We start from the raw sequence: 27842 nt of genomic DNA, 5'->3' as shown, positions 1-27842 counted from the left end.
CTTGTCCCGCACATGGCCAACCGGGTTCGAGTCTTGGCACCCCAGTCTCCTGAGCCCTACCAGGAGAGAAGCCATGAGCTCCACTGGGTGTGAACCAACAACCCCCCCCCCCCCGCCCCAACCCTTCACCCCTGTTGGATAACACTGGGTTGTCCTGGGGGCTGGAGCAATAGCATAGCAGATAGGGTGTTTGTTTGCATGCAGCTGACCCAGATTTGATTCCCAGCATCCCATATGGTTCTCCGAGCACCGCCAGGAGTAATTCCTGAGTGCAGAGCCAGGAGTAACCCCTGTGCATCATCGGATGTGACCCAAAAAGAAAAAGAAAAGGACTGGATAGACCCAGGGCAAGCTATAAGCTACCCTAGCATCAGAAAGGGGATAAGCTAAGTATAAGAGCATGGTCATGGAACAAACTCTGTCATGACCCAAAAAGAAGTAACTGAGGGGCCGGAGCGATAGCACAGCGGGTAGGGCGTTTGCCTTGCACGCGGCCGACCCGAGTTCGATCCCCGGCATCCCATATGGTCCCCCAAGCACCGCCAGGAGTAATTCCTGAGTGCAAAGCCAGGAAGCATCGCTGGGTGTGACCCAAAAAGCAAAAAAAAAAAAAAAAAAAAAAAAAAAGAAGTAACTGAGTAAGGACCCTGCTGGGGTTAGGGAAGACTAACCTGGCTGAGGACTGTGGTCTGGGACATACAGGAAGAGCCCAGCCTTCAAGCTTAATATAGCTCTTACTGAGTTCATACAAAATGACTAGAAATATTGTCTGTCATCCCGTTGCTCATCAATTTGTTCGAGCGGGCACCAGTAACGTCTCTCATTGAGACTTATTGTTACTGTTTTTGGCATATCCAATACGTACGGGGTAGCTTGCCAGACTCTGCTGCTCGGGCTTGATACTCTCAGTAGCTTGCCGGGCTCTCCGAGAGGGGCGGAGGAATCGAACTTGGGTCAGCCGCGTGAAAAGCGAAAGCCCAACCACTGTGCTATCGCTCCAGCCCTTAGAAATACTGTAAGAAGCATTTATAATATTTATAAATAATGTTTATAATATTCTGAGGAAAGGAGAGATATACCCTAGATGGAATTCCTTCCTTGAGCTGATCTCCTAGTAACCTAGAGTGCTGAACCCTCGGATGAGATTTCTGCCTGAGTCAATCTCCTAGAACTCCCCCCTACGGGGTGGCTTTACCTGTTTGTTATGCCAATGCTCAACCCCACCTATGTGTACCCACACCCTTCGTGATTTCTAGGTAACTGCTGAGAGGGGAGAGTGGGGATTATGACGAAGATAAGGACTAGAAGAAGAGGACTTTGAGGTCTAGGAGGAGCTTGGGATGATGACTGGGACTCCGGCCAGAACTACGATGACAGTGCTGAAAGGGGAGAGATCGAACTCCCCTGGGGAGGAGAAACAAACCGACGAACCAACCAGCCTGGGGCCCTGTTTCTCCGTTGCTCCATCCGACGACGCCGTGGACCGGCCTGCGAAGGCGGCTCAGCTACCAAACGCGTGGCCCCCAAGTGCCCACACCTTTCTCTTTGAAACTCACACACACACAGACACCCCGTGGGGATTCTGAGGAGAGAGGAGGAGCTGAAGAGTTGGAGGGATCGCGACCACTCGTTCCTAAAAGCACCGGGGTCACACACTACAAAGGAGTCGGGGTTTGGCTAGCAGGATCCAGACTGGATCCCGGAGGCGGCAGGAGGGGCCTCTGACAGCCCTGTGTGTTGGGGGGCTGGGGGGAGCCACCTAATTCAGTAGTAGCTCCACAGGCCGGGGAAACCAACAGTTTAAGTGTCCCCGGGCTCTGGGCCCAGGTGGCACAGGCCCTTGGCTGGGTTCAAAGGCCCCGCACAGACTAAGCGGCGCCCTGTGACCACTGTCCAGCTCACTGCCCGTCCCCTGTCCTCCCGGGATGCCCTCCCTCCCCACCAGCTTCTCCGGGCACAAGCCTCGCGCAGGCCCCCCGGTAGGAGAGGCGCGGCCTGTTGGCTCCGGAAGGGTGCCCAGGGGAGATGATGGGGGATCCCAGGGCGTGGTGCCCGCACCCCCTGACGCCTTGCTCTGGCCTTCCCCCCTTGCAGAGTGCCCTCTGGCTGCTCCCTCCTCCCTCTGTCTGAGATATAGTCACGGGGGGGGGGGGGGTGTAAGTGAGCACCGGGAGGCGCCTCCAGGGTCTGAACGGCAGCTCCGTCTTGTCTTCTCGATCCCCAAACACGGACCTGACTGGTGTTTCATAGTCACTGAAAGGACGGGCTGCCAGGTCCATGGTGGGCCAAGCCCCCCTCGCCACTTGTCCCATCAGTGCCAATGTCCCAAGGCTCAAAGCCGCTTCACGCCAGACCCGGAGTGAAATGGAGCACAGGTGACACCATCCCGGGCCTCTCCCGGTTCACACCGGGAGACCCTTGGGGATCCCTCCTGGCTGGGCTTGGGGCAGGGGCGGGGGCCGGTTCCTGGGGATCGAACCTGGGTTGACTGCATGCGAGCCAAACACCCTCTCTGATCTCCTGCCCCTCTCCCAAATCCTTAGTCCACCCTCCAGGACCCCCACGCCCCAGTGCTCCCCGATTAACAGGTGTCTCTCCTTACCAAGGAACTCGGGGACCATGTCCCAAACAAGCCATTCCTGGACCCCCGTGAGCGCTGCCGGGCGCCTTTCCCCGCCAGCCCCTGACCTGCAAACCCTGAAGGCTTGTCCGGGGTGGGAGGGACACATGGGCTCCAAGCCCTCCTCCCGGCCCGCAAAGGGTCGGGTGGGGTGATGGCCCCGAGGTTCTGGCACTGTCTCGCTTGTGGCCAACCCTGATTCCATCCCCCACACTACAGCTGGTCCCCCTGTGCCGAGGGCAGGTGTGGTCCCCACTCGCGAGAAAGACAGAGAAGCCGTTCCCGTGACCCCGCCTCATTTCAGCCTCCCTGGCTCCCAGCCCCAGTGCTGCGAGGCTGGAAACGGGCTGTGGGGGGGGGGGGGGTTCTTGGCTCCTCCAACTCGTTCCCTTGCGAGACCCCTTTGCATGGAGAACGGCCACATGGGGAGCCACTGCCAGCAACACCTGGGGGGGAGCTGGTTTGGGGTTTTTGTTTGGGGCCACACTGGGCAGTGCTCAGGAGTTCAACCCGGGTGGGGGAGAAGTGAGAAGTGGGGGGCTGCGTCGGGGGGCATCCGCCGCCCCGGCACGGGTCCACGGGGACGCTGGGCTAGGAGACTTGTGTCCTGCTCTCCTAGAGACGGGCAAGGTGTGGCCGTCCTGACCCTGTTTTGTTTTCGGGCTCGGAGGTCACTCGGGGCTCTGTGCTCTGTGCTCAGCACTGGTGGTGGCCCCAGGACTTTGACACCAGCCTTTCCCCACAGTGGTCAACATGCCCTTTGGACCCGCTGGGACAGGTGGCATGGCTCTGAGCCCAGCAAGGCCTCTTCCCCGGGGCCCGGAGCCTGCTACAGAGACGGGGGCGCGCAGGGCCGGGTGGGCAGCCCGTGGGGAGTGGTGGGGCAGGATGGGGCAGGGCTCAAGCCCGAGGCCAGCACCAAGGCACCAGTTTAGCCCGCGGCTGCGGCCCTTCCCCTGGCTCAGGTCCCGGCACCGCAGGGTCCAACGCTCCTTTCCCTGCCCCCCACACCCCGCCACAAAGGAACCCACTGCTCTGGGGACCCCCCCCCACGCGCACACACACTGATCACAGCTCCTCCGACTTGTTCCCTCGCGAGACCCCTTTCCGTGCAGAACGGCCACCTGGGGAGCCACTGCAGCAGCACCTGGGGGGGAGCTGGTTCGGGGTTTCTGTTTGGGGCCACACTGGGCAGTGCTCAGGAGTTCAACACAGGTCGGTCACACGCAAGGCCAGTGCCTTACCCACCGGGTCATCTTCCGGTTCCGAGTTAATAATTTCTGGGTGTTCCGTGTTCGGCAGCTTTAACGGCTGCCCAGCCCGTCACCCGATTTGGTTCCGTGACCCTGTGGGGCCCAGGACCAGGCGGCAGGCGCTGTTCCCGGCCGGGGCCCAGGAGGCACGCGGCTGCGGCTGCCCCCGCTGCCCGCCCCAGGGCCTGAGGCAGAGCCCACCGAGACAGAGGGGGGCGTGGAGCAGCAGCAGCCTCCCTCACCTCCCCCTGACTCACTCTCCCCCTTGGCCCCTGGCTTCCTTCCTCCACCCTCTCGCTGCCTCACGCCCTCACCTCCGTCACCTCCCCTGCCCTCACTCCCAGGTCTGAGGGCAAGGTAACGGGCCCCTCTGTGGCATCCGGGGGCGGGTGGGGGGCGGAGTTGAGAGGCAGGGGCTCCAGGGAGGGCACCAGGAGGGAGAAGCCCCGAGTGAAGGGGCTGAGGCCGGAGCAGGAACCCTGTGGCGCCGGCCGGGACAGGGGGTGACACGAAGTGGGGTCAGCACAGGGCCCCCCTACATACTGCACACGGCCATCTAGAGGTAGAAACCGAACCCCGCTTTATAAGGCTGAGTGGCCATCACTGGCTTCTCTGCTCAAGTGTGAGGTGCGAGCTGGGCAGAGAGGGGACGAGGGGGGACCCCTTCCTCACCACCCCCCCAGCCCTGCGCCCCTCACCCACTGCCCGTCCCTGCGCTCCACTGCTTCCAAAAAAATACTCTGCGTTGGGGGGCGGGCGGAGGGGCGAGGCTCTGGCCGGCCGGCCGGCCGCTCCGTGAGGTAGCTAGCGCTGGTGCTCCCGGACAGGGACCGTGGCCAGGGGCCGGTCAGGGGCTGGCCGTGGCCAGGAGACGGTCACCGCTGGGCTGCGAGGCAGGGGCGAAGGCGCAGTGTGCGGCCTGCCTGGAGAAGCGGATGTCGGGCAGCAGGGGGCCGCCCTCCCTGCTGGTGTCCTCGCTGCCCCGGGCGGGCTGGAGAAGGCCGGCCTCCATCTTCCGGGGCTTGGGAGGGGCCCCCCCTTCGGCGGGCGGCAGGACTTCCCCGGAGGAGCCGTGCATTCTGGGGGGGACAGGCGGGGAGAGAAAGGGCTGAGACTCTCCCTTGGAACCCGCCCTCGGTGTCCGGATCAGGCGCTCAGAGCCCACCCACAGTGACCCGAGGAGCAAGGGGCCCCAGACGGTCTCTGACGCTCTCCAGGGCAAGGGAGGAGGAGGCTGCCGATGGCCAAGCTAGAGGGCAGGGCTGCCCGCTCTGCTTTCTGCCAGGGGAGCCTGGCCGGGGTGCAGGAGGGAGGAGGGGGGAGGGAGGAGGGAGGAGGGAGGGGGGAGGAGGGGGAGGAAGAGGAGGAGGAGGAGGAGGAGGAAAGGGGGGAAGAGGGGAACATGGGGGAGGGGAGGGGGAGAGGAAAAAAAGGAGGGAGGAAGAGGGAGAGGGAGGGGGAAGGGCAGGGCGGGGGAGAGCAGGGGCCCATTCTGATATTCTCCCTGGGCCGCCCCCCGCCGGGCGGCACTCACCCTGCTCTGCCGGCCTCGGGCCTGGAGAAGAGACTGTATGTCAAGTCGGACTTGGTGGCGGTCAGGATGGATGCCGGCAGGGACCACTAGGGGCAAAGCCACCCGTGAGCCCCATGGGGGGGAGGGGGGGCTGGGTTGGGGGTCTCTTCCCCGGCTGAGCTGAGCTCCCCGTTCTCATGGGCCCTGAGTTTGCCCCAGGAGCCCCCCACCCCCGCCCGCCACCACTCAGAGACGTGCCAAGTACTTTCGGAGCACTGGGAGGAAGAACCCCAGCAGGCCTGGTGCAGTGACTCCCCAAGAGGGCCGCACCGCCCCCGCCCGCCCGCCCTTACCATTGGGGCCGAGTCCGAGATGGCCCCCGTGTGGTACCCTTTATAGCACCAACTGCGAAGCAGGTCTACGCCTGGAAAACAAGAAGGGGTGCGGGGGGGGGGGGGACGGGCTTAAAAGGGGGGGATCTGGGCTACAGGGCGGGGCGGGGGGCGGGAGTTTGTCTGCCACCTCTGAGCTTGTTGCCGTGGTACTTCTGCTCCCACTGGGTGGTGAGGATGTTGAAGTAGCGCGGCTGCTCGAAGAAGCGCAGGTAGCGGGCGGAGCTGCGGGAGGGGAAGATGCGCTCGAACTGCCCGCGTCGGGAGAACTCGTCCTCCAGCTCCACCAGGACGCGGACGTCGTCCGGAGTCAGCACGTCCAGCACGGAGGCGTAGAAGTCCTGGGGACAGAAGGCAGGGACAGACCGGCTGAGGGGAGGGGGCTGGGGCGGGGCAGGGTTCAGGGGGGACAATCCACGGCGACCTGGTGGCCCCGCCCGGGCCCAGACCACAGACCACAGCCCAGCAAACTCAGACTTGGCACCTGCCCGGCTCCCACCCACTGGACACCCACGCCCGCCTGCCCCCAGGGGCTAGCGCAGCCCTGGGAATGCCGGGACATGCCTGTCTCATAGAACCTGGGGGCAGCAGAGGGCTGGGGAGGGGTGGGGGGAAGTCTCCCCTGGAGAGGAAACAGAGTCAGCAGGGGCGGGCGGGCGGGGGCCATCGCCTACCGGATCCGGCATTTTCTGGTTCAGGTAATACGCTTTCTTCAGCCTCTGCGCGGCAAACTGCTCGGGCGTCATTCGACATTTGTCCTTGGAGCCCGGGAGGCTGAGGAGGTGGGGCAGGAGGGGCGGCTGTCAGGTCTGCGCACCTGTGTCCAGGACAGGTGTGCGCCCACCCAGGCAGCCCTTCCCCAAGCACGGGGGGGGGGGGGGGGGGGGTCCGGTCGCCCCTGGGCAGAGCCTCACAGCATGGCACAGCACAGCACGGGGAACTGTGCAGGGCCCCTAGACAGCCAGGGAACACTGTGGACCCTCCCTGTGGCTGATCACCGTGGACTCCTTCCCAGCTGTCCGCTCCAGGGCGATCATGCCCTCCCGGCCCCTCAGTTTCTCTGGGACCCACAGAAAAACAGCTTTGAGGGGCTTCCAGGAGGGCCGGGGCCAAACCCTGGGGTAGCAAGGCCTGAAGGAACGCCTGGGTGAGCCACAGCCCAAGGGACACACACATGCACGCACGCACGCACGCCCCAGGGCCACAGAGGGAGAGACGAGCCCCGTTGCGAGAACAAAGCGGTCACAGCTGTCCAGGCTCGGGGCACTTGGGAGTGGGCAAGCTGCGAGGCATGGAAAGCCGAGGCCCCTGGTCCTGACCGGGGAACGGGGCAATGGCAGCGGGGCGGGGCCAGGCGCCCGAGGAGGGGTGGGGGAGGACACGACTGGACGGGACGGGACGGGACACCTGAGGCCGGAGCTGCTGCTGGAGCCGCTGGAGCTGCTGGACAGCAGCTCCTCGGTGCTGGGCAGCACGAAGCCCGCCAGGTTGAGCAGGTCCCGGATCATCTGGCCCTTGATGCTGATGTCCAGAGGCGAGTTGGAGTGGAGGCTGCGGAGGGGGCGCCGGAGTCAGTCCCCAGACCCAGGAAGGACGCAGCCCGCGGGCGCCCCAACACTCTCGCCCGCACCCCCAAGGACCCGCCCGGGAGTGTGTGCGCATGCGTGAGTGCGCGTGTGTGCGCATGCGCGTTCCTGTACAGACCAGAGAGCAGGGTACACAAGGGGGCGGGAGTTTGCATGCTGCTGCCAGGGCCCGGGGAAGACCCCGACCTGGGGGAAATGTTGACTTCCAAGACCCAAGGCTTGAGGTTCTCGTCCAGCATGATGTCGAAGCCAAAGAGCTCGTGGCAGCTGTAGGGCCGCCGCACGTACATCTTCAGCAGGCTCGTCACGTACGGCTCCGACCTGGCCGCGGCACAAAGCGGGGGGGGGGGGGGGGGGGGGGGGGAAGGGGGGAAGACAGCGCTCGGGACCCCGCCCCCTGCAGCCAGGGGCACATCGCGACCCCCCCCCCCACCGCCCCCCACGCCTCGGAACCCGGGGGCCCGCTGGGCAAGTGGGAGGGAGGTGGGGCCGCGGGACTCACGAGATGATGGTCTTGACGACGACGTCCTTGATCTTCTCCCAGATGGCATCACTGTTGATGCCCTTCTGGCTCAGGTAGTTCCATAAGGCCTTGAGCGCCCTGCGGGGAGGGGCGGGGCGGGGCCAACTCAGCCCGAAGGCGTACAGACCCCTGCCAGGTGTGCTGGGGGTGTGCAGAGACTCTCTGGGTTCTGGGTCAATCCTTGCCGCGTTCCGCACCCCCCCCACCCAACCACCACTGGCCGCTCTCAGGACAGGCACCCGGCCAGGGAAACATCTGTGGCCCCAGCAGGCGGTCTCTGACACCCCCCAGCCTCCCAACCCCCGCCCCTGCAGTGGAACAGGGGCGCAGCAGCCCAGGTACCATTTGTGGCCCTGGCAGGCAGTCTCATCCTCGTTGGTCTGGTACTCGGCGTTCTTCTTATTGACGCTGTAGTTGGTCAGGTGCATGAACTTGTTGCCCAGGCTCTTCATGGAAGAGGAGTACCTGCAGCCACGGGGACAGGCAGAGGGGCCATGGGGCAAGCAGACGGACAGACGGCCTGTGCAGGGGCTGGCCGCGCTGTGCACGGGCACAGACCTTCCCAGCCGCTGGGGCGGTTCCAGGACACCAGCACCGACCTCTCTTCTTTTTGGGTTTTTGCTTTATTGGGAAGGGGGGGTGGGGGCCCACAACCACGGATGGTCAAGGGTTACTCCTAGTGGTGCTCCGGGGACCCTGTGGGATGCCGGGGATGGAACGCAGGTCAGCCACATGCAAGGCAAGTGCCCTCCCTGCTGTCCTGTCGCACCGGTCCCTGACCTCTCTCTATCCCCCAGGAAAGACTCCCAAGCCAGTGGGGAGCCACCTGATTCCACATCCCCGTGGCCACTGTCACTTCCATGCGGAAACACGAAGAGCGGAGAGTGCGCTGGCTTGCATCCAGCCCACCCTGGGTCCCCTGAGCACCACCAGGGGTCACTCCCAAGCACAGAGCCAGGTACGGCAGTGTGTAGCCACCGCCCCCCCACGCCCCCCCACAAAAAATTGCCCTGTGGCCTCAGTCCCTGGCACAGAGCTACAAGGGACATCCCTGTTAATTCCCAAGAATGTCCCAGCAAAAGGGCCCCAGGAGGGCCAAAGCGAGAGTCCAGCAGGCAGGGCGCTTGCCCTGCACCTCCCACACCACACGGGGTGCCCTGCGCCCTGCCAGGAGTCAGCCCTGAGCACAGAGCTAGGAGTCAACACCGAGCACTGCTGAGTGTGACTGCCACAGAGCCCAAGGAGCACCTTTCACTCTTTATTTTTGCTTTTTTTTTTGGGTCACACCCGGCGATGCACAGGGGTTACTCCTGGCTCTGCACTCAGGAACTACTCCTGGCAGTGCTCGGGGGACCCTATGGGATGCTGGGGATCGAACCTGGGTCAGCTGCGCGCAAGGCAAACACCCTACCCGCTGTATCATCACTCTGGCCCACCTTTCGCTCTTTACTTGCTCTCGGGCCCCAGTTCCTCCCCGAGTATCCCCGAGTGCGGGGCTCAGAGAGCCCCCAGCGCCGTGCGTGCTGGGCAGAGGGGCGGGCCCGGCCCCGTCTGAAGTGTCAGGGATGACGTGCGCCAGGAGGAGTCGAGGAGGAGGGGGAGGAGGGCTGGACCACGGGGCTTCTCCAAACGCGCCCCGCGTTCTCCTCGGCTAACCAGGCTACCCACAGCCTGCCCATTCGGCTGTGCGATAGTCTCCAGTTTGCCTGCCCCAGGGAGCCGAAGCCCCCAGAAAGCAGTGCGTGCCCTCCCCCCGCCCCCTCCCCCCTCCACACATACTTGCAACTGGCAAAGCGGACGAGCCCGTCGGAAAAGAGGTAAATGCGCAGAGGGTCGTAGCAGGTGACGTACACGTAGATGCGCAGGTCGAACTTGCTGCCGCCGATGAGGTAGGGCTTGTGCAGGTACCTGGGGGGCGAAGGGCGGCCCAGCTCAGGGCGGGCTCGCGGGGCCAGGGCTGGGCGGGAGGGCAGGCCTGCCGCGGGCACTCACCTCTGCACCAGCAGGGGCCGGCGCTTGGGCAGCTGGCTCCACTTGTGGATCACCTGGATGCCGATGCCCCGCGCCGAGGCCGGCTGCAAGCGGCGGGCAGAGCAGACGGGTGAGGCCTGGCCCTAGAGCCGGCCGGCGGGGACACCCCCGCCCCCGCCCCCCCCTGCCCTCCGGCCCCACTCACTGGCTTGACGATCCACTTCTGGCGACTGCTGCTCTCCCAGGCCTTCCGCAGGAGCTTGGCGTCCTGCGGCAGGATGAAGGACTGCGGGAAGAAGCTGAACTCCTTCTTGCCAAAGCGGCTCTGCATGCGCGACAGGTTCCGCCACAGCCGGTCCTTCCGCCCAATCTGGAAGGAGCCTGGGAAGTGGTTGAGCTACGGAAAGAAGAGGAAGAGGAAGAGGAGGGGAGGGGAGAAGAGAGGAGAGGGGAGGGAGAGGAGAGGGGAAGGGGAGAGAGAGGAGAGGAGGGGAGGGGAGGGGAGGGGAGGGGAGGGGAGGGGAGGGGAGGGAGGGGAGGGGAGGGAGAAGAGGGAGGGAGAGGAGGGAAGGGGAGAGGAGGGGAGGGGAGAGAAGAGGGATGGGAGAGGAGGAAAGGGGAGGGGAGGCGAGAGGAGGGAAGGGAGGAGGGAGAGGGAAGGGGAGGGGAGGAGAGGGGAGGGGAGGGAAGGGAGAAGAGGGAGGGAAAGGGAAGGGACAAGAAGGAGGGAGAGGGAGAGGGAGGAGAGACAAGTGAGAGGTAGGGAAGAGGGAGAAGAGTGATAGGGGAAAGAGGGAGGGAGAGAGGAGAGGGGAGGGAGAGAGGAAAAGAGAAAAGAGAAAGAGGAGAGAGGGAGAAAAAGAAAAGAGGAGAGAGAAAGGAGGAGAGAGGAGAGGAGAGAGGAATAAAGAAGAGAAAAAGAGGAGAGAGGAGAGAGAAGCGTGACAGGGACGGGGGAGAGAGTGGGAGGTAAGGTGCTGGCCCCTGGCGAGGCTGCCCCTGGCCGGGCCCCTGACACCGCAAGGACCCCAAGCACTGCCGGGAGTAGCCCCTGACCGCCGCCAAAACCCCCCCCCAAAAAAAAACTCCAAACAAAATCAGAAGCGGAAACAGAAAGGGGGAGGAGGAAGGCAGTTAGGACAGAGGAGAGACCACCGTGATGGTGAGAGGCAGACACGACCCCTTGGGACAAGGGCTGGGTGCTGAGGGGAGGGAAGGGGAGGGGAGAGGCACCAGGCCCAGGACTGCGACACAGTGCCTGGCAGGGGGACGGGGTGGGGTGGGGGGGAGTGTCTGCCATAGAGGCAGGCTGTGAGGGGGTGGCAGGGCAGAAACCGGGGACATCGGTTACTGGGAATGTGCCCTGGTGAAGGGACAGGTGTTGGAACACTGTAGGACTGAGACAGGACCGTGAACAACTGTGCGTCTCGCGGTGGCTCAATACGGAAAGGAAAGGAAAGAGGGGGGAAAGGAGAGGAGAGGAGAGGGGAGAGGGACAGAGGCAGCAGAAGCCCAGGCAGCGGGTGGCTGGAGCCCCACGCCGCCTCCCCCTGCGACCCCCCTGGCTCCCCGTCAGGTCTGCAAGGGTTCAGCTGCCGGAGAGACGCGCCCGGAAGACTGAGGCAGGAGACCCCGTGTCCTCTAGGAGCAGCAGCCCGGGAGCTGAGGGAGGACTGAGGGGACGCAGTTCTGTCTCCCACCTTCGGGGGGGCGTGCTGGGACGAAGCTGGGTCCAGAGCCGACCCAGACACACGCTAGCCAGCACTGACCAGGTGTTGAGATGCCCAGGGCTGGGCAGCCCCCCCCCCCCCCCCGTTCTCTAGCTCACCCCTACTCCCCACCCCCTCCCCAGTGTCCTCCCCCTCTGCCTGGCCCGGAGTCTGGGGAAGGGGCGGTGGACCCTGAGGGAGGGGCTCCTGGGCGCGGAGACAGCCCGGAGGGGCAGCGCACCATGGGCCTAGGCTGGGCAACCCACAGCCCCGCCCAGCAGCACCCAAATCATTAGGCCTGCAGGGCGGGGCCACGCACGGCTAGGTGCTGCCCCTAGAAGAAAGATAAAGGGGGCGGGGGTCCAGGAACAGGGCTCGGTGGGTCTGAGCCCCAACACCGCCTGGGGCCCCACCCTCCCATAAAGAGCCAAGCCAGGGGCCACAGCCACAGTCCAGCAGAGAGGGCGTTTGCCTTGCATGCAGCCGGCACGGGTTCGATCCCCGGCATCCCATGTGGTCCCCCAAGCACCGTCAGGAGTAATTCCTGAGTGCAGAGCCAGGAGAGGAACCCCTGAGCATCGCTGGGTGTGACCCAAAAGAGAAAAAAAAGAAAGAGAAAGCCAAGCCAGGCAGAGGGGGCGGGGTGCCCACCTTCTGGTACTCCCGGATGGTCCGGAAGCTGGGCGACTTCATGTGGTGGCCCCAGCAGCCCAGCCAGTCGTCGTTCCCTGGGAGAGGCACAGCAAGGCGCCCGCTCAGCCCTGGAGCAGGACGCGCCGAGGTCCCTCCTCTCCCCTCCTCTCCCCTGCCCCCGCCGCCGCTCACGCTTGCTGAGCTTGAAGTGGGACCGCCCGATGGTCTGCTTGACGATGTTGGGGGTCACCGTGCTCATCTTCCACCGCAGCAGCTTCCTCTGCTCCCAGGGCAGCTTCTCCACTGCGGAGAGGACGGGGAGGGAAGAGGCGGCACGAGCGCGTGCGCCGCGGGGCAGGAGCCCCTCTTCCCCCACAACCCCGGCCGCCCCCCAGTGGGAAAGACACAGGTTGGCGGGCAGGAGTGAAGCATAGGCTTGTGACGGTCTGTTCAAGGTGGGACAAGGAAGCCCTCAGCCCCACCCCCACCCTGGCTCCAGCTTCCGTCCTCCCCCCCCCCCCCGGGGCTCGGATGCGGCCGGGTTTACCTTTCTCGTCCCGGGTGCCAAAGTAGATGGTGGGGGGCACGTTGGGGAAGAGACTGTAGACGAGGGCCGGCTGCACCACCTTCTCACTGGGAAAGGGCTTGGTGAGAATCTCCGCGCAGTTCCTGCGGGCGGGCGGGCGGACCCACACGCGTCAGAAGAAGGACGGGACGCTCACGGCGCAGGCCTGCCCCTCCGGGGCTCCCTTCCCCTGCTTGGACGCTACAGGGACGAGTGCCCGGCCAGGCCTGCAGACGCTGGCCCCCTTGGCAGGTGTCACCAGAGTGTGACCAGACTTGCCCGCGCGGCACTCCGGGATGGGGCGCCCGAATGCTCCGCCCCAGCACAGGCTGGGCTGACCCCTGGCCGTCCGTCCAGGGGCTTTGGGGTGCGGAGGGGGTCTAAGGAACGAGGGTGGAGGAGGAGGCTCCGTCACAGCAAAGGGAGGAACGCGGAGAGCGAGTGTGAGCAGTGAGAGCCGAGAGGCGGGAAGCTCTCCACCGGGTGCTGGGCGACACTTCAGGGGGTTCTGGTGGGCTGCCGTGCCGGGGAGCAGACCCGGCCCAAGCTCGACCACTGCACCGGACCCTGAGCCCGTCCCCGGCTTCTTTTTACGCATTTTGTCTTCTCCACGGGGGAGGGGTCAGTCAAGGCCCTGCAGCTGCCCAGACCCTCCGTCCCGCCCACCCAGCGGCCGGCCAACACTCACCGAGAGATCACTGTGAGGGACTCGCCACGGGACGCAGTGGAGGAGGAGGAACAGTCCGAGTCTCCTGGGGGGAGAAGGCGACAGAGACACTCCGGTGGGCAGCGACCCCCAGGCACCCCAAGCCTGCCCCCCGGGGACACAGCAGCAGGGAGAGGCAGGCTGAGGTGGGGGAGGAGGCCGGGGCTCGAGAGACCCGAGCTCCCCACCCCACCCCCGGCTGGGCACCCCGCTGTGGCCCCTGTGCAGCCGAGGGCCCCCTCGCCTCACCCTCCTCCTCCTCGTCCTCGCCGTGGCTGCAGAAGTCCTCCAGGCCATCCACGAGCTCTTCCTCCAGGTCCTCCCCCTCCACCGGGGTGAGCTGGCGGTCAGCGGCTGAGCTACGGGGCAAGGACAGACGCTCTGGCAGAGGCCCCGGGCCTCACTCTCAGGAGTCCCGCAGCGCTGCAAGGACACAACTCCTGCCCACGGGCACCATGTCTAGCCAGGGAGCCTCTTGGGAGCTCAAACCCCATCCCAGAGGGGGCCAGGCACATGGCCACCCCGAGTCCCCAACCACTTGCGGAGGGACCCAGAACCCCGCCCGGTTTGGAATTAAGCAGCCCAGGCCCAGTGCCCCCAGACACAGTGGCGTGGGGCAGCTCTGGGGGTCTGGTTGGCCGGTGCGTGGTTCTGGCTTCTGGGCCTCCCCAGGGGATGCTCTGGTGCTACTCCCAAGCACAGTGCTCGGGGAAGCGTGTGGAGCCAGGGATGGATGGACCCGAGGCTCCCATGGGCTCCAGCCCCCACAGGCCTGAGTTTTGCCCCTAGCAATCCCCCAAAGCAGGGGTGAGGTGGGGCAAAATGGGGAGCTGCGAGGCCGGGTTTCCGGAGCCTTCCCGCAGTACCCCCCCGGCCCCTCCCCCGAGAGGCCTCGGGAAGCAGCAAGGCCAGCCCAGGCCCCCTGGGCGGGGGTGGGGGGACACCTGGCCAATTCACCAGCGAGGGCACTGGGCGCTCCCCCCCCCACTGCCTCCCTCCCGAGGGCGTCCCCTCACCCTGCAGGCGAGCGCGGCTCCCCGCCTTCCCTGGGCCCCGGAGCCGCCGGCTGGTCCAGGTGGACGGAGGAGAGGTGCGCGGTCACCCCGGTGATGTCGGGCAGCAGCTGAGGTGCAGAGGGCAGGACCGGAGTCTGGTCTTCTCCGAGAGGCGGGGGGCTGGGGCTGAGCCTACCGGCGGTGGCAGGAGCGCGGGAGGCGAGGAGGTGAATGCTGATGCGCTTGGTGCAGAAGACCTGGGTGTCGCTGGCCCCGTCGGTGGCGGCGGCTGCCACCTCACGTGCCTCGCCAGGCCCCTTCCACAGCGGGCTCCCGCCGCACAGCAGGCCCGGCGGCGGGAACCGGGGCTGCTCAGGCTCGCAGCCGCCCTCCCGCAGGCTCTGGTCAAAGCCCCCGGCGGTCAGCTTCCGCACGGCCTCGGTGAGCTGCACGTCCCGGGCCGGGGGCGGGGGCAGGGGCACGGGGGCGCCATCCTCGGGGACGGGCGGGTTCTCGGGGAGTGGGCCCAGGCCATCGCCGCCGCCGCCGGGCAACTTGGGCTCCAGGGGCCGGATGGCACAGTCGCCGGTGCCCCCGGAGGGGTGCCAGGAAACCAGCTGGATCTTGGCGGGCACGAGCGGCTTGAGGGCCTCAGGGACCGGCAGCAAAGGCACTTTGGTGCTGCTGGGGCGCAGGAAGGCGTTGTTGTTCAGCACGGGCTTGTAGGCGGGCGGCGGGGTGAGCGGCGCCGGGGTCTTGCCCGGGGTGGTGGTGGTGGTGGTGGTGGTGGTGGTGGTGGTGGTGGTGGGGGCCGGGGCCCGGGCCGCAGCGTTCTCCCCGGCCGCCCCCTGCAGGGAGAGGCAGGGCTCCGGGGGCGCGGGCGCCAGCGGCAGGGCCATGGTGGAGGCCGGGGCCCAGGCGGCCTGCCGGGCGGCGAGGCCGGCGGCCAGGCTACGGGGCGGGAAGGAGAAGGGTCTCCGCTCGGGCGGGACGGAGCGCAGGCAGAAGGACTCCAGCTGCTGGTAGGGCCGGAGCCGCGCGCTGGAGCGCCGGCACAGCAGGTTGCCGCCGAACAGCCCGGGCAGCGACTGCAGCGAGCACGAGCTGGCGCGGGCACCACCGCCTCCGCCACTGCCACCACCACCGCCGCCGCCGCCGATGACCGCGGCGCTCCCTGACCGGCACAGGGCCCGGGGGCAGAAGAAGTAGGCGTGCTGCGGTGAGACCCCCAGCAGGCCGGGGCCCGGCCCCGCCCACAGCGCCCCCACGTGCTGCTTCTCCAGCTTCCAGATCGGCTTCACCTGCGGGTGGGCCTGAGCCCAGCCTGGGCCCTCAGCGGCTCTCTCGGGGGCCGCCGGGGGCGGCCCGCTCTGCTGGAAGCCACTCTGCCGGCGGGGGCCGACTCGGAAGTGCTCGGTTCCGGCGGAGGCCATGAGGGTCCCGCATCATGACCGCATGACTGCACGGCCCGGCGGGGGGGAGGCGCCACGCACCTCCAGCGGCTGCTCCTGCATCCTCACGTGCATCAGCCTGTGGGGGAGAGACGGGGGGGGAGGGGGGGAAAAGGGCGTCACGGGCCTGGGGGTCCCGGGGGGCCCCTGGGGAGAGGAGGGAGGCCAGAGTCCGCGGGGGCTGCCCCGGCGGAGGGCCGGGTCCTAAGGCAGCCGCTGTGGGCCCCGTCCTCTCTCCTGAGACCCCCTCTCCCCATCAGACACCCACTTTTTGTTTGGGGTTTGGGGGGCCTTCTTGGGGGGGTTGGGGAAGCACTCCCAGTGATGCTCAGGGGTTACTCCTGGCTCTGTGCTCAGGATTCCTTCCTGGCGGTGCTGGGGAGAGAATGTGGGTCGGCTGTTAGGCAAGCTCCGAAGCCGCTGTCCTATCGCTCTATCACTTTCGGTGGTGGGTTTCTGTATGATTTTTAATTTTCTTTTTCGGTCACACCCAGCGATGCTCAGGGGTTACTCCTGGCGGTGCTCAGGGACCATATGGGATGCTGGGGATCGAACCCGGGTCAGCCGCCTCCCCGCTGTGCTATTGCTCCAGCCCTTCTGTGTGATTTTTTGAGTTTGGGGCCACGTCTGGCAGTGCTCAGGGCTGACGCTTGGCTCTGTATGCAGAGATCAATCCTGGCGGTGCTTGGGAGGACCATCTGGGGTGGCAGGGATTGCCCCCCGGCAAGCACCCGACCCACTGTCCTGCCTCTGGGCCCCTGTGGTTGGTGTGGAGGGCCACCTTCAGAGGGGCGGGGTGGAACGGGGGTGGGGGTGGAACCGGGAAGTCGCAGGGTCCAACCCAGGCCCTCACATGGGTAAGACGTGCAGGACACACACTGTCCCGCGTGAGCCGTGTCCTGGCCCCCCACCACCATGACCCTGTCCTAGTGGCTTCCGTCCCCCACGGAACCTCCGGGAGAATGAGTGAGGCACGTCCCGGGTCTGCAGGGACACAGCCACGTCTTCCTACCACCCACCCCGCCTGAACCGACCAATGCCACCCAAGAAGCAGCTTCCCCTGGCGTGGCCCGACGGGAGGAGAGGGACTCTGCTGACCCCCGGGGTCCCCGCAGGCACCGAGAGCCACTGCATCTCCTCTGGAGTCTGAGGGGCGGGAAGCAAACAGAGATGCGCCCTGGCCACCTGGGGCAGCGCTGGCCCGTGCAGAGGCGAGGCGAGACGAGGCCGGGCGGGCTGCAGGGAGGAAAGAGCCTGCCTCCTGTTTCTGCTTCCATGAGCCCCTCCAGGGCAGCCCCCTGGGAGTGTCCACAGTTCTGGGCCCACGGGAGTCTGCTCTGGCCAGCAGTGGCTTCCTCGGGCCAGGGCCCGGACACCCCCCGGTGTTTGCCAGAGTCCCTTAGTGAGAAGAAAGCACAGCTTGGGGCTCCAGAGACAGGGCAGCAGGAAGGGTGTTTGCCTTGCACACACGCAGCCGGGCTGGGCTCGATCCCCGGCATCCCACAGGGTCCCCTGAGCACCAGCAGGAGTGATCCCTAGGCACAGAGCCAGAACTCAACCCTCCACACCACTGAGTGTGGCCCAGAAGCCAAAACAAACGAATGAAAGAATGAAGGGATTCACCTGACTCTTCCTCTGCTATCACTGTATCACTGTCATCCCATTGCTCATCGATTTGCTCGAGCGGGCACCAGTAACGTCTCCATTGTGAGACTTGTTACTGTTTTTGGCATATTGAATACGCCACGGGTAGCTTTCCAGGCTCTCCGAGAGGGATGAAGGAATCGAACCCGGGTCGGCTGTGTGTAAGGCAAATGCCCTACCTGCTGTGTTATCGCTCCAGCCCTCCTCTGCTATAGAAACTGCAAAGTAAAGGGGGCCAGAGGGCGCGAGCCAGGGCGGGGCCCTTCAGCACCCCACCCAGAGCAAAGCGACAAAAAGGATGAAGAACACTGAGTGCCACCAGGTGGCAGGCTGGAGCGAGTTCAAAGGGCAAATCGGCGGGGTCCCCCCAAGAACGGCCGGCAGTGACCCCTCAGCAACACCAATGTGCCCCCCAAAACCAACAAAAAACTCAGCTGTGTCTTTGTACGACTCTCTGAAACCTTTCTTTTCTTTTTATCTGTTTTTTTGGGGCCATACCCAGTGGAGCTCAGGATTGACTCATTGACTCCTGGCTCAGTGCTCCAGGATCAGTGTCTCAAGGCAGGGGTGAGGAGGTAAGATAGGAAACGCTAGGACAATGCGGGGGGGGGGGGGAGACTGGGGGGACGCGGGCAGGGCAGAAGGGAAACTGGGGGAGTCTAGGAAGCACTGGTGAAGGGATGAGTCTTGAGACAATATTCACCTGAAACTCAGTCAGAAGCATATCTTTGTAATTCCTGGTGATTCGATTAAAAAAAAAAAAAACACAACTTCACAAGGGCAAACAACATCTGGCATCTGGACCCCAGCACCCCTCCCCCTGCGGGCACACACCTGGCCCTCTGTCTGGGGACAGGGCCCATGTATGGATGAGATATGGAGGAAAGAGTGAGAGAAAGGTATTTAGATACTTGGGCGGGACCCAGCCCGTGAAGCTCACGGGCACCCGGGTCTCTGGGCTGAAAACTCCGAGGCCCCCTCGGTATGGGGCGGACTGAGAATACCCCTGGTCCTACAGCTCCTGGGGCGCCAGGACACCTCCAAACGCCACAGCACTGACAGCGCAGTAGTATCACTGTATTGCTGTCGTCCCGTTGTTCGTTGATGTACTTGAGCGGGCGCCAGTAACGTCTCTATTCCTCCCAGCCCTAAGATTTTAGCAGCCTCTCTTTACTTGTCTTTCCCAACGATTGGAGGCTCTTTCAGGGTCAGGGGAATGAGACCTATCGTTACTGTTTTGGGCATATCAAATATAATACAGGGATAGCTTGCCAGGCTCTGCCGTGTGGGCGGGATACTCTCGGTAGCTTGCCGGGCTCTCAAGAAGTATATATATATATCACTCAAATATAGTGTGGTAATTATGGAAAATGGGTAGGAAGTGTCTTATGTGTCACGCAGCCGTTTCGCAGCCATGCGGTCTGGAAAGTGGCCTGGAGCATGCGGGCGGTTGGGTAGTGAAGGTCAGCTGCCGGGGCTGGGTCCCTTGGGGTGGGGAGGATTCTCACCCGCCCCCCTCTGGGGCACCCCGAGTGAAAACAGCCTGGCTCAGAGTCCAATGATAGCATAAATTACCAATGCAAAACCGATTTTTGAAACTGGTGGAAAAAATACAATAAATAGTCTGGTTAGGTCATAAAACATAAATATAAATTGAGACCAAAATAATCTAAAATTACAACAAGGAACCTAATCTGCACCAAAGCTGTTAGAAACACACCAACCTCTGGAATCACTGGGAACTACACAAACTTCTCTGGGGGACTTCATCGGGTTTCACGGGGCAGGCACAAGCACAATCAGTTTGTTGATTTAAACCATACGGACATATACCATTATAAAATGGGAATTTAACAAAATCTATTTTTATCTTTAGCAACAATAGAGAGAAATGCAGACAAATGAATATAGGTTGTAGAGGATACAGGTTAAATTTTTAGACCCCCTAGAGCAAGGGAAAAGGGATGTAATCTTTATGAATTGACTGATAGACCCTAAAAGAATCTTCTGTTAAAAAGTCTATATATGCAGTGTGTGTGTGTATATATATACACACACACATAATATATACACACACATATATATATGCACACACATAGATATCAAGCACAAAATTTGAAATTAGTTAACTGAATTATCTTCAAATTACAAATCAATTTTACCCTGATCAATTTTTATGAACTCTAGCATCTGTTCTTAATAATTTCACCCAGGGCAGCTCAGAAGGAGCACTGCAAGTCAGATGGCAGAGAAGTGGGAGCCTGCTAAACTCAGGGGGTGAGAAGCACAGCAGGGCAGGCTCCCTTGGAAGGCTCAGCCAGCAATCAGCAGCCCGGGAAAGTCCGGGGAAAGTCCGGGACAAGTCCGGGACAATGACTTCAATAGCCCCATTGTGAGATAGAGTTTTCACTTTTTTTTTTTACTCTTTTCCTGTTTTTTTTCTCACCACCAACACCCCCCTTTCCCTCCCACCATCCCCCAACCCCACTCCAGCCTGCCTCTATGGCAGGCCCTTTTCTTCTCTCTCTCCTTTGAGCATTGTGGTCTGCAAATACAGGTGCTAAGAGGTCATGGTGTTTGTTCAGTGTGTGCGGGTATTTTTATCAGAAAGTCAAGGCGGGAGAAGCTTTTCAACTGGGTGGCAAGTTTAGGGTGTGGATGTGACTGCTCAGGCTTCCGGAAGTACAAGGAGGTATGTGTGGGAGGAGGGGTTGCCCATCCAGACCCCAAGAAAGCCTGGAGATTTCTGTCACAAAACCCGCACACCCCAATTCTCAGCAGATCATAAGATTATATATCTGGGTGAGGTCTGTCCCGAGACGGTGGCATCCGGCCAGGTACATGGCAGTGACTGTGGACGGGAGGAGCAAGCTGCTGCTGGGGGCTCTGCTTGGGTGGGCACCAGGCTGACCCGCCCCCCCCCCTCCAATTTACCCTGGTCTGTTTAGGCTTGTGCGGGTCTGAGATGAACTGCAGCGTTTGATCTCTTCTGAGATCTCCTTCTGGGTCCCTGAAGCAAGGTCAGCAGTAGCGCCCACATGGCGGTGCTGGAGCTGGTCCACTGGGTGGTGTCCAGTGCTGCCGTGAGATCAGGGAAGTGGGGGGCAGTAGCCCATCTTGACCCCGAGCAAGCCTGGAGATTTCAGTCATAAAATCCTCTTGTCCGTATTTTCAACAGATTAATATCTTGGTGAGGTCCTGAGACAGTGGATTCCAGCAGGGGTGGGGAGGGGGGGCATGGCAGTAATTTTGGATTGTGGGAGCAAGCGCTGCCGCCAGGGGCTCTGCTTGGGCGGGCACCAGACTGACTCATCCACCGCCCCCCCACACACACACACCCTCCGATTTACCTTGGTCTGTTCAGCCTTGGCAGGTCAGAGATTAACTGTGGCTTCTGATCTCTTTCGAGATTTATTTATGGGTCTCTGAAGCAAGGCCAATAAATGAGCTTGTAAAGCGGAGCTGGAGGTGGTTTGTGGGCATGGCTCCCACATACCTAACTGTCAGCCTTTTAATTTGGGGGAAAATTTGGTCCTGGGTTTTTGGGATCCAGTCAGAGGCACAGTGGCAATTTGGGAGTATCAGAAAGCCTGAAGGCACCATCAGGTTGCTGATGCACTCACCCCGCAGGTACGGGTAGACCAGCTGATCATGCTGTGCCCCCTGAATTCCCCGTTGATCATCGATTTTCTCGAGCGGTCTCCGTAACGTCTCCATTCGTCCTAGCCCTGAGATTTTAGAAGCCTCTCTTTACTCGTCCTTCCCAATGGTGCCACATTGGAGGCTCTTTCAGCGTCAGGGGAATGAGACCCATCATTGTTACTGGTTTTGGCACATGAATATGCCATGGGGAGCTTGCCAGGCTCTCTGAGAGGGAGAACTAGGCTATAAGCGTCCGGGAGCTTGGTTTTATAGTCTCTGGATGTTGGTTGTTGATGGGATTACACAGTGCCAGGGGGCAGTCCCTGGGTGTGACCGCCTAGCTAACTGGAAAATGGGAGATTTGGGCGGAAGAGGCCCAGTCTCGATTCGAGCAGGCTTGGAGGTCTCAGCCCCGGGTCCCACACACCTGGGTTCCTCTGACTGTTCCTTCATGCATTAGGCTCGTCCGAACGTGTGGAGAGGGGCCTTGAGCATGGCTGTGGCTGGGCTCCGGACATCTTCGGCTGCCCTCGGGGCGGGGAGGGAAACTCAGCCCACCCCCTCCGAGGGGCCCCAGGGAAGACAGCCAGGCACGGGGGCAAGAGACTCTGCTGGGCAGGCATAGGGGGAGGGTAGGAAACTGGGGACAACTGTGGAGGTGGGAAGGTCACACTGGTGCTATGTTTGGTATTAGAATACTGGATGCCCTAAACAACTGTATTATGAGCAACTTTGTAAACCAGTGTTTAAATCACTTGTATCACTTGTCATCCCTTCCATTTGTCTCCATCTGTCCCTGTAGCCCAATGATATCTGCTTGCTCCAGGAACAGGAAGAGCCTCAAATCGTTCATTCAGGGTTTTTCTTTTTTTCTTTTCATTCAGGGTTTTGAGGAAGAAGTCTGACCATCTCATTGGGGGGCGGCCACATGGTCTTTTGCCGTCCCATGGAATCCAGTCGGTAACAGCTCTAGTCCAGCGGTCATCTCTGAATCGCATTACGTGTCCGGCCCATCTGATTTTCGACGCCTTGGCAAACGAGACAGCGTCCCTGATTCTTGATCTTTGGCAGAGGTCGGAACTCCAGATTCCTTCTCTCACTTGAGTGAAACGTGATATTCCAAGCATAGCTCTTTCGATTCCTCTTTGGGATACCCGAATAGCGTTCTCATCCTATTTTTGTAGGGCCCAGGTCTCTGAGGCGTATGTTAGTGCAGGAAGAACAGTGGAGTTGAAAACATGTCCCCAGAGCCAGAAGTTCTTCGTCCTCTTAACCACCTCTTCGACACTCTTGAAGGTGTTCCACGCTGCTTTCTTTCTCCTGCGCAGTTCTGGCGCCAGGTCATTCCTCATGTTGAGTTCTCGACCCAGGTACACAGAGCTGCTGCATTCGGAGATGTTCGTTCCCTTGAGAGCAAATGGAACATCAGGGACTAGTTCATTTCTCATAAACATCGTTCTGTTGAGATTCAGCTGCAGTCTGATGTTTCCACACTCTCTCGGTCGAAGTCGGCCAGCATTTGTGCTACTTGGCTAATGTTTGGCATTATGAGAATGATGCCACCATCAGCGAAGCAGAGGTGGTGTAGTTGCCAACCGTCTACCTTCACTCCCATTCCAATCGTCGCATGATGTTCTCGAGAGTGGCACTGAAGAGTTTCGGTGAAATGGTATCACCCTGCCGAACCCCTCTCTTTATGTCAATGATCATTTCCTTGTAGAATGGTGAGATCCTGGTGGTGAATCCATAATACAGCTCTTGGAGGATCTTGACGTACTGAGTTTGAACACCCTGTTTGGCTAGAGCTTCGATGACCGCTTCAGTCTCAACAGAATCGAAGGCCTTCTTTAAATAGTTTAAATGGTGTTTAAATAGTTAAAAAAAAAAAAGTAAATAAATATGTGGGCGGCAACACCCAACTTAAACCTAGCACTGTAGCACTGTCTTCCATTGTTCATCGATTTGCTCGAGCGGGCACCAGTAATGTTTCCACTGTAAGACTTGTTGTTACTGTTTTTGGCATATCAAATACGGCACAGGTAGCTTGCCAGGCTCTGCTGTGCGGGCGGGATACTCTCGGTAGGAATGGAACCCGGGTCAGCTGCATGGAAGGCAAACACCCTACCCGCTGTGCTATTTCTCCAGCCCAACTTAAACCTAAACCCAAATAATTAGCATGCAGATTCCAAAGGACTCCCAAGTGCCATTATTTTTATCACCTCATGTACTTTTTCTAAACCAAACATCCCCCCCCTACACACACACACACACACACACACACACACACACGCACGCACGCACGCACGCACGCACGCACGCACGCACACTGCAAAGGCCAGCAAAGTCATTCCTACTTACTCTCAGTCTAAAGGACTAGACAACACGGACAAGGTCAAGAACTTGCCAGGAAACTCCCTTCAGCAGCCAATTAACTGCCCCTCTCTGGAAAACAACATTCTGAACAAGGTATTTTACACAACTACTGATCTCTCCTTTCTGGCTCTGACATAGTATCCCAGGGGACCAGGCAGGCATGTGGGAACAGAAAGTACAAGCATGAAGCAAGAGTCTCCACACCTCCAGTTTACAAACAAACTGCCCTGTGGCTAAGTCCCTTAACCAAGGTCCAGACAAGAAGAAAGAGAGGAGCAGAGAGAAGGAGCACAGGGGTCAAGGCTGCCATGCAGGTGCCCCCAGCTCAATCCCTGGGACTGCACGGGGTCCCCACCCAGCACCACCAGGAATAAACTCTAGGCACCCCAAACACCAAATAACCCACAAAAAAGCCAAACAGCAAATGAAAAGTGCCTTGGGTCAAGAGAAGACCCTGTTTTCCCTTCACCTAGTCCCAAACCTGGTTTTTAAGCAGTGTTTGTCAATAACCAGGAACAAGAAAGTGTTTGAAAATAAATATCAGAGGCGTCTGAAACAGCGTATCTTACTTAGGAAGAGACAGGAAGTGCTCAAGACTGAAGGGAGGGACGGGAGCAACAGTACAGCGGGGAGGGTGTTTGTCTTGCACAGGGCAGGACCCAGGTTCAAATCCCAGCATCCCATATGGTCCCTGAGCACTGCCAGGAGTAACTCCTGTGCATCACCGGGTTTGACCACAAAAAAAAATTAAAAAAGAGTGGAGGGGATGATAGCAGCTACCAACACACTGGACGGTGAACCACAGGGGCCCAGGGGTGAGGCTCGGTGGAAGAGTCCATCCTGTCTGCCTGGGTTCCATTTCCCACACTGAGCTGCGGGCCAGAGTAGCTCCACCCAGCACCACTTCACCAAAGAATAAAATAAAGTCACCATGGGACAAGCTCTGCGTGCTAGAAGCCAGGGTCCGATCCCCACCACTACCACAGGGAGCAACCCAAGCACAGGGCCGGGAGCCACCTCTGAGCTCCTCCAGTACCATGACCGTGTCCCTGTCCCTGCCCCAAGCCCCCTGCCCTCCCACCCCCCAAAAAACCTTAACTTACACTAAGCCTCAAAGCAGACTCAACTTCTAACCCGATGACAGTTTCCACTTTAATGGGACCCTAAAAGATCCTAAAACCAATCTGGGATCACCAAGTGGCAGTTAAAAAGTTATTTGTGGGGGACGGAGCAATAGTACAGTGGGCAGGGCGTTTGCCTTGCATGCGGTCAGCCCGGGTTCAATCCCCGGCATCCCATATGGTCTCCCAAGCACCACCAGGAGTAACCACTGGGCATCCTTGGGTGTGACCGCCCCCCCAAAGAAAAAGCAAAATGAAAGTTATTTGTGGACGTGGGGTATGATTCAGTGTGCAGGTGTACTCCCGGGACTCGCTGGAAGACGGGCACCTTGATGGTCAGGGGAGAGATCAGCATGGGCCTGCCTTGGGCACCAGCTCTCTCCTAAGGGTCCTGCCTCTTCCTAATTCTTGTCCCATGACGCTTTCCAAACCTCACTCAAACAGGACTTGACCAAACACTGGCCACGCAGGGCCAGAGACAGTGCAGGGACGAAGGCACTTCCCTTAAGGCCTGAGGACAGCCTTGCTTCCATCCCCAGCACTGCCGACGATCCCTGAGCACTTCTAAGAGAGGAGGTCTGAGCCCAGAGCCCAGAATAGCCCCCGAGCAGCGCCAGGTGTGATCCAAAATACATAAAAGGTGTCTCAGTAACCCTCCCAGCAGCCTACCAGCCATCTGCATCAAAAGAAGTTGGGGGGACTGGAGCGACAGCACAGCAGATAGGGGCGTTTGCCTTGCACGGCCGACCTGGCCGTCCCAGCATCCCATATGGTCCCCCGAGCACGGCCAGGAGTAATTCCTGAGTACATGAGCCAGGAGTCACCCCTGTGCATCACCGGGTGTGTCTCAAAGAGCCAAAAAAAAAGAACTTGGGGTGTCAGAGCAATAGCACAGGGGCGAGGGCATTTGCCAGGTTCAATCCCTGGAATCCCATATGGTCCCCCAAGTACTGCCAGGAGCGATTCCTGAGTGCTGCAGAGCCAGGAGTCAGCCCTGAGCAAGGCTAGGTGTGATACAAAAAGCAACAAAACCAAACAAGCACAAAACTTGGGGTGTGGAACCAGAGAGGATTTGGTGGGTCTGCTCCTGTTGCAGGTGCGCCAGGGATCCCGCCCTGCTGCACAGCTGTGGGGCGGGCGCCTGCCAGGGATCAAACCTGAGGCCTTACATATGCCCAACAGGCACTTGGCCTCAGAGCTGATGGGGGGGAGGGGGGCTAAGCATTTGGCTATTTTTTTCTTCTCTGTATTGTTTTTGGTTTTGAAGGTCCTGCTCTTCCTAATTCTTGTCCTACAGACACTCTCCAAACTTCGGCTGGGAAGACGCCACCTGGACCCTAAGTGCGTTCTAGGCCAAAGTCCATTTCCATTACCTTCCGCTGTGCCCAGGGAGCTGGCTGGAATAAGGCTGGAATAAACCTTTGGAGCCGTTTGCGGCCTTTACTAGAAGGCTGTTGCGGGCTGCGGTCTGAATCATCCCCGGGCTGAGCCCAGGGCGATGTGGACGAGGGATCTCTTTCCACAGAAAGCAATTATTCATTACCCTCTCATTAGAGGCCTCTCCGGCTCAGGGCGTCTGGCTCGAGGGAGCTGCGGTTTCCTCCAGCTCGGGGTTTCCCTAGGTGACCGGGGGAACTCAGGACAGCGGGGGAGCTCCGAGCGGGCAATGCACAGGAGCTGAGAGGACTCGCCGTGGGCAAGCTGTGGGAGGACCATCTTGCCTTACCGAGATGCAGATAGAAGAGAGACGCCATCGGGCGCTAGTCCCCCCCAGGAGACAGAAGTTCCAGCCTACGCACCCAAGGGCAGGGAAGCCGTTTGCCTCCCCAATTCGATCCCTGGCACCTCACACGATCCTCTGAGCACCGCCCCAAAGTGATCCCAGAGCACTGAGCCAGGAGTAAGCCCTGAGCACCACTAGATGTGCCCCCGCCCCCCAAAAAAACCCCAAAAAATACAAAGTCGCTGGAATGGTATGTCCTGTGGGGTGGTGGGCGGGGGCTGTGCTGAAGATGGAGAGGGAAGGCGGGCAGGGGGCCTCAGAGCCTGAGTAGCCAGGAAGGAAGCTCAGCCATGAGGGGAGGGAGGTTGGCAGCCCTGTTCTTGGGGTTGGGCCACACCTAGGAGTGCCCGGGAGTTACTCCTGGGGACACCAGATGGAACACACAGGCTCAGGCTCTGGGCAGCAGCTGTGTGCTTACAGGCGCTGGCCAACCTGAGGGCAGGAAGGTCAGAGTCAGGACAACAGGCAAGAGCTGCACTGGGAGTGACAAGCTCCTAGAGGCCACCGAGACACCTGCAGGCTCCCAACTCCCCGAAGCCCCCGGAGCAGCCAGGGAGCCTGGCAGGAAACAAAAGGAAGGTGGGACCCGTGGGACTGCTGTCTCCAAGGAAGATGCTGGCGTCAGGGCTGGTGACGGCGCGGGAGTCGCAAGGCATACCCTTGGCAGCGGGTGGACATGACACGCGACACGCGGGGGACGTTCCTGAGGCTGCGATCTGGCACAGTTTCTAGAAAATGGGACAAAGTGAAGCTCTCTCTTCAGGGCAACACAATGGGTGGGGTCTGCTGCCCCTGACAGCACCGAACGTCCAAGAGAAAACGAGAATTTGGGGGAAATTGCATCTGCCACCCTATTTCTTTTTGTTTGTTTGGTTTTGGTTTTTTTTTGGTCACACCCGGCGATGCTCAGGGGTTACTCCTGGCTCTGCACTCAGAATTACTCCTGGCAGTGCTTGGGGGACCATATGGGATGCGGGGAATCGAACCCAGGCTGGCTGCATGCAAGGCAAATGCCCGACCCGCTGTGCTATCGCTACGACCCGCTGCCACCCTATTTCTGATGAGTGTGGCGGGCACAGGAGAAAACAGGCGTGCAGCTTTTGTTCAGACCAGATCACAGAAGGAGGCAGCATTAGGAGAGGGTGCCTAACTCAGCACACTGGCACTTTCCAAACAGCCCCAGTCACGTGACACCAGGAATGGGCAAAGGATGGGTCCAAACGAGAGAACAGCTCCCTTCCTCCTTCCTCTCCCGTCCCCTCCCTCCCTCTAAAAGAGGAAAGAAGAAAATGAGAGAACCATCAGTGGAATTGTGATGGGGGCATGGGGGCCACTTAGGGACAACTCCTGACACCAGGCATG

At 61.0% G+C, this 27842-nt stretch overlaps 1 protein-coding gene across 1 annotated transcript in view; it reads right to left on the bottom strand.

The window, feature by feature from the left end:
- Positions 1–4436: 4436 nt before the first annotated feature.
- TTLL4 (tubulin tyrosine ligase like 4) overlaps positions 4437–27842 on the bottom strand; it is a 28401-nt gene continuing 4995 nt past the window's right edge. Inside the window, exons 2-19 of the mRNA XM_055123166.1 lie at positions 14488–15996; positions 13721–13830; positions 13454–13517; positions 12748–12869; positions 12393–12503; positions 12219–12295; positions 10064–10255; positions 9880–9962; positions 9667–9795; positions 8230–8352; positions 7867–7965; positions 7551–7685; positions 7186–7329; positions 6453–6552; positions 5909–6119; positions 5740–5810; positions 5408–5493; positions 4437–4952 (exon numbers count right to left, since the gene is read on the bottom strand). Coding sequence (XP_054979141.1) covers positions 4721–4952; positions 5408–5493; positions 5740–5810; positions 5909–6119; positions 6453–6552; positions 7186–7329; positions 7551–7685; positions 7867–7965; positions 8230–8352; positions 9667–9795; positions 9880–9962; positions 10064–10255; positions 12219–12295; positions 12393–12503; positions 12748–12869; positions 13454–13517; positions 13721–13830; positions 14488–15899 — 3501 coding nt within the window. The 5' untranslated portion in view covers positions 15900–15996 and the 3' untranslated portion in view covers positions 4437–4720. The remainder of the gene's footprint in view (positions 4953–5407; positions 5494–5739; positions 5811–5908; positions 6120–6452; positions 6553–7185; positions 7330–7550; positions 7686–7866; positions 7966–8229; positions 8353–9666; positions 9796–9879; positions 9963–10063; positions 10256–12218; positions 12296–12392; positions 12504–12747; positions 12870–13453; positions 13518–13720; positions 13831–14487; positions 15997–27842) is intronic.

The sequence above is a fragment of the Sorex araneus genome, chromosome X (genome assembly GCF_027595985.1).
Source record: "Sorex araneus isolate mSorAra2 chromosome X, mSorAra2.pri, whole genome shotgun sequence".
Lineage (NCBI taxonomy): Eukaryota > Metazoa > Chordata > Mammalia > Eulipotyphla > Soricidae > Sorex > Sorex araneus.
This window is presented reverse-complemented; position numbering and strand designations above follow the sequence as displayed.